The sequence below is a fragment of the Eretmochelys imbricata genome, chromosome 11 (genome assembly GCF_965152235.1).
Source record: "Eretmochelys imbricata isolate rEreImb1 chromosome 11, rEreImb1.hap1, whole genome shotgun sequence".
Classification (NCBI taxonomy): domain Eukaryota; kingdom Metazoa; phylum Chordata; order Testudines; family Cheloniidae; genus Eretmochelys; species Eretmochelys imbricata.
The window spans coordinates 70,904,077-70,917,110 of NC_135582.1; the positions used below are offsets into that span (position 1 = coordinate 70,904,077).

The window sequence follows — 13,034 nt, forward strand, 5'->3', positions numbered from 1 at the left end:
ATCTTGTCTATTTAGATGATAAAGTCTCTGGGACTAGGACAGTTGGTTTACGGGGACACTCAGTATATGTGTTTGCACAGCGCCTACACGCAGGGGCCCTGCTCTCTCCTGAAGCCTCTAGGTGCGGCTGCATTACAAACACAACAATAATAGGGGGATGGGGAAGGAAGGAAAACACAGCTCCCCCTGGAAAACTTTAATCCCTTTCCTGCCACCTTGCTGTTCCCGAGGGGGTTCTCCAGCTGAGCTTTGGCCTGCTTTATAAACTGCTGTGATAGCGATGCCTGAGCATAGGCTCTCCCTCCCAGCAATGCCAGCGCTCAGTTACTCCGCATTTCGTTTGGAACAGCTCAGTAAGCAATGCATGCTTGCCAGTTACTCCTCCTTCCTGACCCAGCTCCTTAGCGCCCATCGTTCAACCTTGATTTACTGTCATTTTGCTCACTTCTCCCCCCACCCAGCCCTTCCTTTTTAGCCAAATGCCAAACATCTGTCTTGCTTTTTCTTTCATTTCCCCAGAAAATATTTGATCCAATGATTTATAAATGCCTGTCGTGTAATCAACCCCTGCCTGGGCACAGGGGCCAGTTTTTTTCTTCTTTCTTTGGACAAGCAGCTCAGCCAGGTTGGATTGTTTCATTTTGCTTCTCTGACGAGTAATTTCAAGGCACTTTGACCCAGCTGGGCCATTTCGATTGCAAAGGCTGAGATTTGTTTATGAACCTTCATAAGCGTTTGGTCTTAGGAGCTCAATTAGCTGGCGGGGAATATTACTCAGAGTTGGCGGGGCTGCTGAAGAGCGAACTGCCCTGAAAGGCAGCCACACATCCACAAACCCAGCGCACAATGCGGAGCTTCAGTCACCCCTTTCACCCTTCCCCTGTCCCCGCCCCGTGTTTACAGGTACCAGGGATGAGCATATCTGCGATCTCGCAAACAATACTCGGTGGCAGGCAGATACAAAAGTGGGGCTACTGGTCTAAAGAGGGAGATAGGGGAGCGTTTGAAGTTCGCAGGAGATCAGTAGCAGATTGGAGGCAGAAAAACAAATCTCTAGGGCTAGGAGATAAGGACTCACCTGGCCCCTGGAAACCCGCAGGGTAAGCTTTCCACTACTTCCTGCCGGCCACAGGCTGTCGTCAAACACCCACTCGTCTGCCTGCTTCAGCAACCCAGATGGCACCGTCCCGAGGACAGCCCCACTCTCCCGTGGGAGAGGTTCAGTGACTTCAATTCTCCTTGGATTGTAATTTCTCTTCGTACCCTACAAAGTGTAGCGTTAGCCAGCTGAATATCTGGCCATCCTCCTGCAGAACCAGGGTTCCCCTGATCTCCTCTAGACGAGCCTAGCCCTTTCATTGATCAGCTGTTCACTCTACCCTTCTTTTCGGTCCTTTCTTGCACAAGACGGGCTCGGTCCGACACTTCCCAGCTGCACAAGTCTGGCACATTCCCTCTGGTTTGCAAGAAAGTTTCCTGCGAGCCATTGTACGGCCTGTGCGTTTTGAATGACACCTCCGCCTCCACCAAGTTTGCGTCTAGCCACAAACTGTATCTGGCCGATTGAAATAGGGGACTGGTACTTGCTTTATTTCCTACGTGGGAGAACTGGATTTGTTCTCTTCCTTCTGATCATGAGGATAGTGCTCTGCGTATGTGTTCAATCAAAAGCTTGGCAGAGAACAGTAAGAGGTAGGGAGAAAATTATAAGGGAAAAAAAGGTAAAAGGGCGGGGGGGACAGACAAGGTTATTCATTACCCAGTGGTCACGCCGAAATCTGTAGTTGCCAACTCCACCCCAGCCATCAGTGACTGCAGGGACCTGTGTCTACAGTCCAACAGCCAGGGAACACCGCACAGGACAACAAGAGCTTTCAAACACATTCTGCCTTTCCCCGAGCCTAGCGCTATTTACTGCTTTTTTGTAAGGATAGAAATACTAATTAGAGGCGATGAAAACATGGTCATGGAATGGCAAAGTCTAAGTAAACACAACAGCAAGTTTGAAGTAACCAAGTTATAACCCAGAGAGGGTTAGGCCATTTCTAGAAAAAAGAAAAAAGAAAAGAAAAGAAAAGAAAAGAAAAGAAAAGAAAAGAAAAGAAAAGAAAAGAAAAGAAAAGAAAAGAAAAGTCATCTGGCTGGATGCAAACTTTCAAATTCCCTCAAGCCAACTTTGCAACCAAAACAAGAATACAAGCACTCCACTGCCTAGTTAGAAGTTTACCAGTAAATACGTTTATTTCCCATCCCATCCCCCAGTGAGGTTTGAAGCAGACGGGCGGGGGGTGGGGGGGGCGGGAGTGTTGCCTACATTTCTAAATTCCACCGCGGCAGAAGAATAGAAGTCAAACTTTATTTTTATTGTATTTTGGAAAGCACTTGATCTTTGCTTGGGAAACTCTATTAATTGAATGGGTTTGCCTTTTTGCCAGGTCTCTTTATCATTATTTATGGGCTTTAAATTGTTTAAAGTTCCCTTGACGTTCAATTTACAAGTTTGGGGACTTTTTTTTTGTTCTGCCTTTTGTCCTCGAGAAAGACATCGTGTTGGCAGGGCTTTGAAACGCCAAACATGAGAGGCTTGCCCGTGAAAAGGGAGCAGGCTAGATCGCTTTTAATTCCACCCTGTTAGTGAATGGCTCTTTTACATAATTGCAGGAGCTGTTTCAAAGCCAAGCCAGAGGCTGACTTCACTTAGAACCGCATGGAGTCTATTTTGGGCTTTCAGATTAAAAAAAGAAGACGAAGAAGAAGCATGAATAAAATCGTTTAAAAAGATGAGGCTTTAATGCTTTGCCATTTGCAAATTGGTGTGTCTGATGGGGGATTTTACACAAGAACCCCTTTGTGAGCCCATCGTGGACACTTGAGGGAGTCTTCTAGGTTAGCTGGATATGAATGCAATCGCCCTGCCCCTAAATAAAACCATCCCCAGCTATTTCCCAACGCCTTCCCAGGAAAGGTTGCAATAATGATTGACTGATCCGGGCGTTGTAAAGAACCCCCAATAATAGTAGTTCCCTGAAAATCCAGCACATTTCCCCGGGCAAATGGGGCTGCTCCGTTAGCCAAGCAAGAAGTGCAGAGCGGCACCGCAAGCAAAAGGAAGAGTGCTGAAAGCAGACATTCACATGCTGCCTATGTGCTGTGTTTCCTTTAGTTATTTCCTCTCCAATCCCGGTAACATCAGCAAACGACCAGGTGGGCGCTTCCTCCACCGAAAATTACAGGAATCCACATTAAAGTTCCCTCTCCCTGCTTGTGTTCAGCTGGAAACCAACCACTGACATGCCGTTAACTCCAGGCACTACACACCTACATGCAAGAATATGCACGCTGAAATAAACAAAATCTGGCGTTGCTATAGAGACTTCTGAGCTGGTGCCCGGGATGCTGACTAACACTGGCCTCTACCCGGTCTAAAATTGGTGTCAGGAGTGTTTTCGTGACCTTGTAGGCTGTAAACTTTGCTTACGGACAGAGTGCTTGCTTTACCGAAAGAGCTAAACTTGTGCCTGGCTTGTGAAGCTTCGGTGGCTTTCCTGAAATGATTTTTGCTCTTCCTCTGCTGATCGAAGTTGCAAAGGAATATATGCAAATTGGCTTGCATACAGAGCATGAGAAGAATAGACTGCGGCCCTCTGCTAATGATTTAGATAGATAGATAGATAGATAGATAGATAGATAGATAGATAGATAGATAGATAGATAGATAGATAGATAGATAGATAGATAGATAGATAGATACTGGTTAATCTGTACAAGGAGCAGACTAAAAACTGTAAAGGATTTTATTATCTGCAGTCCTCAAGCTTTAAACGCATTGCAGATAGTTTGTGGTGGCTGGGATCGATCTTGTTAATCACTACAAAACTCAAGGATACTTTTATGACACGTACAGTCGTTTTCTAAGCAGTTAAACATTAAATGAGAAAATATTACTTTTGCGTTTTAGGAAAAGCACACCAGTAAATGAAAACGCCCGTTGATGGGGCTATGCCGGAAGCCCTACACAACAAGCCCTCTGCCGTCGATATCTCCAGGAGCACTTTATAGACGCAAATAATATGCCACAAAATTATTCTAAATGTGGAGGTAGTTGGAGGGGTTTTAAATCGTTTGGTGAGTGACATTTAAATACAGAATTATGGCAATTTTCGCGAGACATCGAAAGTTCCCACCATGGTATTTGAAAGTAGGATTTCAGAAGTTTGTTTCTTGATTGATTGGAAATATTTGCTCGCCTGGCGATTTAAAAATCAACTGATGGGCACATCTGTGACAAATGCCAGGGCAAGATAAACCAAGCAACTTTCAGAAAGATTAAGGGTCTGTCATAACCATTTTGAAACGCCAGTAAATGGGTGAATTGCTGTGGTATTTCAATGGGTGGGATTATTTAACTTCCTCCGGGCTTCAGAGTTTCTATTTGGATTTTGACTCAGGTGACATCAGTAGATTCTGAAGTAGTTTTTCATGTGAAATGTAATTGTCTACTGCTACCCACAGAGTCGTGCCCCCTCTGCCTGCGCACTCATAACGAATTAATGTAAATATACACGGTGCTCTAAGGGATTCCCTCCAAATATGCAGGCATTCGGACGGCTCTCCCGGTACACTTACCAGATGTCTTTAAAATGTGCTGGGGGATGTTTGTGTTCCCCCTTCAGGATAAAGTCTGCAGCGTTACAGACAGTCCGGTGTGATGCAAAGTGGATTTCCCCCCATCACGTAACCTCGCTGGAAAAATTATACTGGGATGAAGATATTCCCTAGTGTGCCATAGAGTTAGGAGTCTGGGAGAGAAAAAGACAGACAGATTTGCAAAGAGTTGGATCGATACTTTCATAAATATCGATTTGCCTTTATCTTCCAATTAAATGTTCATGTAAAAAGACTCCCATCACAAGGGTAACAGCACCCATCTCTCTGATCACTATCTCGGTTAAGGTTTCAAAAGGATGATATCCGCCCCCCTCCCCCCCCAGCTTCTGTCCTATTGCAGCTGTTAAAACGGAACAGCAAAGCATTGGTAAATCAGTGGGGATCTGTTCAGTAGATCTGTTTGGCTTGTACACCGGTTTGACTTGTATTATCCCCGGCTTAGGTTCCCGTGGAATCTTTTATATTTTAATCTTAGTTTTAAGAGAGAGAGAAATCAACTTTTGATAACCTTTTAATCACAGAAAATCAGCCCAGTGAAAGACAGTTTTAAGCCAGTAGGGGCTACAGCTCATTATTATTAAATCTTCCTTTTCCTACTAACTAAGCGGATCTCCTGTTCTTTTTTTTAAAAAAAGAAAAGAAAAGATCATTTAATTAGTGCATATTTTCAAAAGTGGGGGTTTGTTTGAACAAACATCGTAAAGCCTCCATCAGGCTCCAACGATATCATCAGGCGACCATTTCAAGCCCCCCGCTTCTCCCTGAGGACCGACCACATTAAAAACACCAACAGCCTCTCCCTTTATTATCGTAATCCCCCCTGCCGTTAGTGTGGGTGGGTGCGTGCCCGGAAAAGGTGTATTAGGGTTTCAAAAGACCAGGAAGAATTTAAAAAAAAAAAAACCAAAAAACAAAAAAACAACCCCCGAAGAGGGCTGTTCTCCGCGAAAAAGGGAACACACCGAATCGGTGGGAGGAGGAAAGCCCCCCGTGCAAACCATCCGGGACTTATCCTGCCCCCCGTGAAACAAACACAGCATCAAACCGCAGCTCCATCCCGAGCCGGGCTCAGGGACAGGGGGACTTTCGTTTGCCGGCGCGGAGCAGGGCCCCGGGGCGGCTGCCGGCGGGGCCGCTGCATGTGGCTGGGGCGGGCGGAGGGGCCCTCGGAAGCGTTCATGGCTTTTCCCGAGTTTGCCCGGGACGCTGGGCCGGTCCCTTCGCCCTCGGCATCTCTGACCCCGCCCCGCCCCCTCGGCCGCGGCGGCTGCCCAGAGCCCGGCTCCGGCGGGGAGGCGGGGCCCAGGCCCCCCGCCCCGCCCCCGTCCCCCGCCCCCGGCCAATGGGCGGCCGGGCGGGCGCCCACGTGAGGCGGGCAGCGGGTCGGAAGCCGGCAAAACGTGAATGGGAGAGGAGAGCGCAATTTAAAGGTGCTGGCGGCGCCCGGAGAGAGCCCCGCGCGCTCCGACCCAGGCAGCGTCTCCGCGGCCGCCTCTGCGCACCGCCCAGCGGGGCCCCAGGAGCCGGCGAGGGGATGCCCCCGATGCCCCCCAGCAGCACCGGAGGCGGCCCGGCGTCGACCCCGGCCTGACTCCTGTCTCCCTGCCCTGCGCCCCCCGGCCCGCCCCCCTTCCCCCAGCCCGCGCGGGACGGGGCGCCTGGATCTGCCCGGCTCTGGCTGCGCGCCGCGGGACGGGCCGCCTGCTCCTGCCTTTCTGCTCCGCCGCCTCCGGTCCCCAGCAGCTCTATGAGCGCGGCTTTCCAGTCCTCCCTCATGATGATGCAGCGCCCCTTGGGAAGCAGCACGGCCTTCAGCATAGACTCTCTCATAGGCAGCCCTCCCCAGCCCAGCCCGGGCCACTTCGTCTACACCGGCTACCCCATGTTCATGCCCTACCGGCCGGTGGTCTTGCCCCCTCCGCCCCCGCCCCCTCCGACCCTCCCTCAAGCCTCGCTGCAGCCCGCCCTGCCGCCCTCCCACCCCCACCACCAGATCCCCAGCCTGCCCCCCGGCTTCTGCTCCAGCCTGGCCCAAGGGATGGCTCTCACCTCCACGCTCATGGCCACGCTGCCCAGCACCTTCTCCGCTTCCCCGCAGCACCACGAGGCGGCCCGGAAGTTTGCCCCCCAAGCTCTCCAGGGCAACTTCGACAAGGGCGAAGGGCTCGCGCAGGAGAACGAAGAGGGGAAATCCTTCCTGGGCAAGGAGAGCTCCCTGCTGTCATTCGCCGCCGCAGAAGCCGTGCAGGCTTCCCTGGGTGAGTGGACAAATGACTCTTCTGGGCGCTCAGTTAGAGCAAGTTTTTACTCCCTTTCAGTGAAGCCGGGGTGGGGGGGGGAGGGTTATTGCCAGGGGATAAGGACAGATCGTGTGTGTGTGTCCAGCCATAAAATAACCATGTCAATTTCACAAATTTAGCAATTCCATTCCATCGAAATAGGTGATCTCCAGCTACTTTTTACTAGGAAATAAACCCCTCTCCCCCACTCAAATCCTGGGGGAGGTGGTGAGTCTCACACATTATTTCCAAAGGAATGCACTCGACAAGGGTTGATGAGCTATAACACTGCAAAGCGCAACCTTATCAACCTGAAAACTTAAAATCTATGTCACATGTAATTACTACAGTCTGTCTAATCGCTATTTATAACAGCGCTGGCTGTGCTGCAGGAGGCCAGTTGGATTTTACAATTGATTTCAAGCGTTTAAAAAAATCGCACGCAGGAAAGAATCATCTCTGAAATATTTAATCCTTCCGGGGAAAGATGTCTTTTCCAGAGAGAACTAATCTCGGTTTCAACACTTTCTTCCCATTCTTCACAGTGCTATCCAAAGAGGAAAAGTTTAAGTACTTCCCAAACAAATTAAGTTTCCCTTTCTCCGTTTCTTGAGAGGTTTTCCTCCCACTGTTACAAAAATATTGGCAAGTGAAATATACATGGCTACCAGTAGCTGCATGCAGAGAACTGTCTCTTCAATCTTGTGTTGTGGCAGAAGGTAACATTTCATAAATCGGCTTGGTGCGAGGCTATGGGGGATGGTGGCTGCTATTCCAACAAATGATGAGAAAATATCGGCCGGGGAGAAGTGTTGAAACGGGCAGTGAGAAATTCAGTCTAAAGGAAACAGCTACATGTCCCGAAATGTTACTTTGTGTCTGCCAAGATCGGTTTTCTCTTTCCTCCCTATAATCCCGCTTGCTTTCATCAAACCCGGATAGATCTTCCTCCCCTGTATAAATAGAGAGACATAAATCGAGGAGGATTTAATTCAGTAGAACTAAAATTTATGCTGGAAAATGTTCTGGGACGTCTGCAGAGCTAGTCGTGCAGAATGTAACGAAATGCCTTTGGTTTGCTTTCAGTAGGGGCTGGCCGGGCTCAGGCCAAAGATGATTCCAAAGCGGAAGACGACTCTAAAGGCAAAGAGGAAAGTTTCTCGATGGACAGCGATCTAGATTATAGCTCTGATGACAATATCACAAGCCAAGCCGCTCATAAAGAAGAGGACTCTGGCAACGCACTAGAAGAAAACACCCAGAGCACAAATAACTCAAACACCACCACATCCACTGGCAAAAACAGGCGTAGGAGAACAGCCTTTACCAGCGAGCAGCTGTTAGAGTTGGAAAAGGAATTTCATTGCAAAAAGTACCTGTCTCTGACAGAGAGATCCCAGATCGCTCACGCCCTCAAACTCAGTGAAGTGCAGGTCAAAATCTGGTTCCAGAACAGAAGAGCCAAGTGGAAAAGGGTGAAAGCCGGCAATGCCAACTCGAAGACAGGAGAACCATCCAGAAACCCCAAGATCGTCGTACCCATCCCCGTCCATGTCAGCAGATTTGCCATCAGAAGTCAGCACCAGCAGCTGGAACAAGCCAGACCCTGATACATTTTCCACTACCCCTCCCCCCCCCATCCAAAAGTTTTGATCAATGTTTCGAAATCGGGTTAAAAACAAACACACACAAACTTTAATCTGAACCTTTCGACATATCAAGTAAAGCAAGAATCTATTAATGAGGCTTAAAACCTGTGTTTTGTTTTGGAGCGGGAATATCAAACCCTTGAAGAGACCTAATAAATATTTATGATACTGTCCTACCTTGTGTATAAAGTGCTGGATGTCAGCTGCAGTGTTTTGACTCTTTTGGGACCCAACAACCAGTGACATGAATTCTGACATTCCAGAAGAACAACAACAACAAAAACTGCAATGCCTATTACCCATCTTTGGGGTTTTGTTCCTTATCATTTTGAAAGGTAAAAATGAAACAAAACTAAGAGGTTTGTTTTCCCTTTTTTGGGTTGGCTGAGTGGCAGACATTTGGGTGAATTATTTTATTTTATTTTTGCCTGGCTTTCTGTCGATTTGGTTGCATATTCTACTAAGCCATGTTTGAAAAGCACGATCCTCTCTATTGTGTTTAATTTATTTCAATGTAGCTTTTTCCTGATAAGTTATGAAATTTAAAAAGAAACTCAGTCTTGTGAATAAACAAAATCAAAAGCGAAAAAGAAAAAACCCAACCGACTTCTGTACCGAATTTCTTGTGTGAGAGTGGGAGCATTTTCCCTCCTAGGACAGTATCAGTTTAGGTATGGGTCCTCTGCTTCTTAAAGGTGAGGTTTATTGTCAATGGGAAACATTTCGCAAAATACCTAAAGTTTAACTCTGGGGGAAGGGAGAGCTTGCCACCAAGGTGATAGCTGAGTTTATGGAAGCGAATTTAATCTATAATAAACAGTCAACAAAACCCTGCTGAAACGGATGTTATAGAAACAGGCTGGCATTGTAAAACCTAGTCCAGGAGGGAGCTGACCAGAAGGGAATACGGTAGCCATGCCTGTGATTCTAGGTACCTTGAATTGAAAAGGATCAGACAGGTCTTCTGCCCCCTCCGTAAATATTCAACACACACATACCCATGCACCGAATTACCTGGCGCTTTAAAACTAGACAGTACTAAAAAGTCTGTCAGTGAACTGTTCTGATTTTACTTCTGCTCCAGTCGTGTGCAGGGTTACTGTGGCGTGTCAGACAATGAGAGAGATGCAGGCAGTTTACTCTTGAAGTGGGACTGACTTTGTATTGTTATCTGACCTGCCGCGCTGTATCTGATTAACGCTCTAGGAAATTAACAGGGCCAAGTCAGTATCTATTCGCTGCCTACGATCTGTCTGATTAGGAGGAAGAAAAACTGCAACCCCGCAACGTTGTCAGAACTGTGGAGGGTCTTTAGTGATATTTAAAAGCAAAGCCCCCTGTTCACCCCCAAAGTTGTCATGATGCCACACTAATTGGGATGCGCACAATGCAATAATCTGTAACGACATGATAAAAATGACAATATTCCGCTAAAAGCTCAGCCAAAATAAACCCATCGAAATGGGGAATTTTTCTTTTCCACACGATTATGGGATTAGGAGACCAGAACTTGTTTCCGCCTGGTTATGAGCATACACATCAACGGTTGAAACATATATTTGATTGTCTACTCTTCCCCGCCCCCTTCTATCGAAAGCTTGTTTGCTAACAAAAAGACTTAGATTATTAACAGTCATTGGAGCTAAATACTACCTTTCCTCCCACAGATATTTAAACAAAAATATTGTCTCTATCATTCGCCTATAACGCATCTACTGTGGGCATCAGGGACAGAGGCGACCTACAAACAGAAAGACAGGAATTAAAAGCGTTAATTTGCTAAATAAAATTAAAAACAAACAAAAAAAGCAACCAGCTCCTAACTGGCTGTGAAAGTGGACAATTAAGGAGAGCTGCAAGGAGCAATTTGCTATGCAGATAGCGCTGAGACTTCTAGTTTCAGCTTCAGTGAGTAAATCAAATGTTCCAGAAGGTCAATACCAATATTGACATAATTTATATCAGTTGCACTTCATCATATATTTTTTTTTTAATGCTGGGGTTTAAATTGCATTAGAACGGTCTGGAAATGAAGCTTTGTAAGGACACAGCATCTTGTTTGTGGTTTCCCTTTTAAACTGCCCCAAAAATATTCCAAGTAAGTAGCCTGATCAACATCGATTATTTTCCCCTTTTGCACTAGGACTATATTATTTATAATGACTGATAAACGGCCTAGATGGATTAAAAGAGAATGATAGGAGAGGGTCATGAATAGATAGCCTACATTTGAATCATGGCCACTGAAAGGACAAGGCCAAATATTTCGGCACCAGCAGATAATGACTGGAACTTTAAAAAAAAAATCTATGGATACAGAGGCTTTGACCTGAATCACACCTCATAGAAAACAATTTATAGCCGCAGAGGCATTGAAGGAATAAAGTGTGACTGTGAGCGGTGTATCGCATGGATGTGGGTTGTTTTAGGGGAATAAAGTGCAGAAGGAAAGGAATTGCTGTCATGTACCTGTGCTCGTTAGGCAAGGGGCTGGTGTATGTCTGCATGGAATTTGGAGCGTGGGGATTCCGTGTGTGTGGCTATCTATAAAACCCAGGTGCAGTCCCCGTACAGTTGTCAAACACATACTTGACACACCCAGATCAAGCAGAGAAATGTATGAGCTAACCGCACCCCCTGGAGAAGTAAAAAGAAAGTATGGGAAGTATAAAAATGCGTAGCCCCATGACAAACCCTAAATTTTCAATACATGATCTCTAAGTATTTTTAAGCGATGCCAGAAGCACTATAGTGCAATCTTTAGTCTACAAAGGGAAGCGCAGACACTTATGTGGCTACCGTTTGTCCCTTCTTAGAAAACCCTGAAAATAGAAGCTCAAGACGCTTAAGAAGTTTTCCAGCCGTCCTTAGCTGGGAGGAATGCGAGAATGACGCGAGCGCTTTGGCTTGGGGTCAGTTACACCGCTCCAGAGCTGGGAGGATTTCATCTGAGCAAAGAACAGCTGTTCTTTGCCCCTTTTCCGCCAAGGGGGCTGGGAGGGGAGAGACACACGCGACAGTAAATACAATAAAAGTACGCAGCTGCCAAATGCTTAGCAAAGTTACTTACCAATCAAGTTTTTTTTCCCCCCACCCAAATAAAATAGCTGCAAAGTATGTGAGAGAGAAAGGGAGATACAGGGCTTGAGGTGCCCTGAAGTGGAAACAGGGACAGAAGAAAAGAAGATAAACAAGTGAGGGGGGTTGATAGCTGTCATCATCACCACGATCATGGCTTTCATTTGGCTGCCTAATGAGTCAGATCACAGGCAGAGAGAAAAATTGTCAATCGCCCAGGCTCTAATGAATTTTTTTGCAAATTGTAATCAAGCCAGGCCGTCTCAGCTCGCTGATTAATGAGACCCAGGAGGCTTGGCCAGCACCTCAGCTTTTTATTCCATCCCGTCCTCCCTGCACTAAATTAACAGCAACTTGTCTGAGCTTCAAATTAACTCCCAATGATTAATTCTGATGGGGGGGCCTGAAGAATAGCTCGTCCTAATAGGCACTGGCCTGTGATGCTGTTTGAAATTAATCCACTTCCCCTTTGGCTGCCTGCTTTAATCCAAGGTTGGGGTTTGACATCACTATATTTGTTGTTACAATAAATTCCAGTTACATCTGCAGCTCAAATCATTACAGTGCCTCAGTCATAGAACAGAAATCGGGGCCCAAGCTGACCAGCCCAAAGTTGGGAGTTTTCTCCAAGCCATTCGCAGCTCATCTGGCCCTCTTATATGACACTTTATTATAAAATATTAGATTTTTTTCCAAAAAGTAAATTTACCACTAATTCTCATGCAAACAATCCCTCTCATTTCTTGGTGCGATGCTATTCTATTAGATCAGATACATGCATTTTCAATACACTCCTGGTCTTTATAATCATCTCATTAGGCAAATGATGGGGGGGGGGGAGAGATTATTTTGGTAGAAAATACTCCCCATCACCCCTACCACACACACACGAGGCACCTAAAACAAAGCTATCAGAAGAGGCTAGGCTTTTTGCCACGCTAGAGCTGTGCTTAACTGACAAGCAGAGTGTGTTTAAACTTGGCAACTTTCATTGCACTGATGTCAAGGAAGCAGGAGAAAGGGCTAACTGGCGTTCTGTTAGAGGTGTCATTTCAAAAGGAAAGGTACTAACATTTTCCCAGTGATCAGGAAGGCTTGTGTAGAGGGTCTGCTACCACTCGAATCCTTGTGTCCCATTTGGGTTTAATACTCCTACACACCACAACTATTTCTTTAGTCCTTGAGCCAGCAGGTTTGGATTTATTATTAATTATTATTATTATTAACATGACCTCCCATCTCTTCTTGGTGGTGATCTTTAGGTTCCCCATTGACTGCGTTTCCCACTTGTGTTTTTATAGCTTTGATGACCATCATTACATGTTGTATTATTGTAAACTCATCGTGCTATTCCCTATAT

General features: G+C 46.4%; 1 protein-coding gene across 1 annotated transcript; it reads left to right on the forward strand.

Moving 5' to 3' along the window:
• Nucleotides 1-6,415: 6,415 nt before the first annotated feature.
• Nucleotides 6,416-8,557, forward strand: GBX2 (gastrulation brain homeobox 2). The gene is made up of 2 exons (XM_077830188.1): nt 6,416-6,926; nt 8,034-8,557. Exons 1-2 carry the CDS (start codon nt 6,416-6,418, stop codon nt 8,555-8,557), a joined length of 1,035 nt encoding a protein of 344 aa, XP_077686314.1.
• Nucleotides 8,558-13,034: the final 4,477 nt, after the last annotated feature.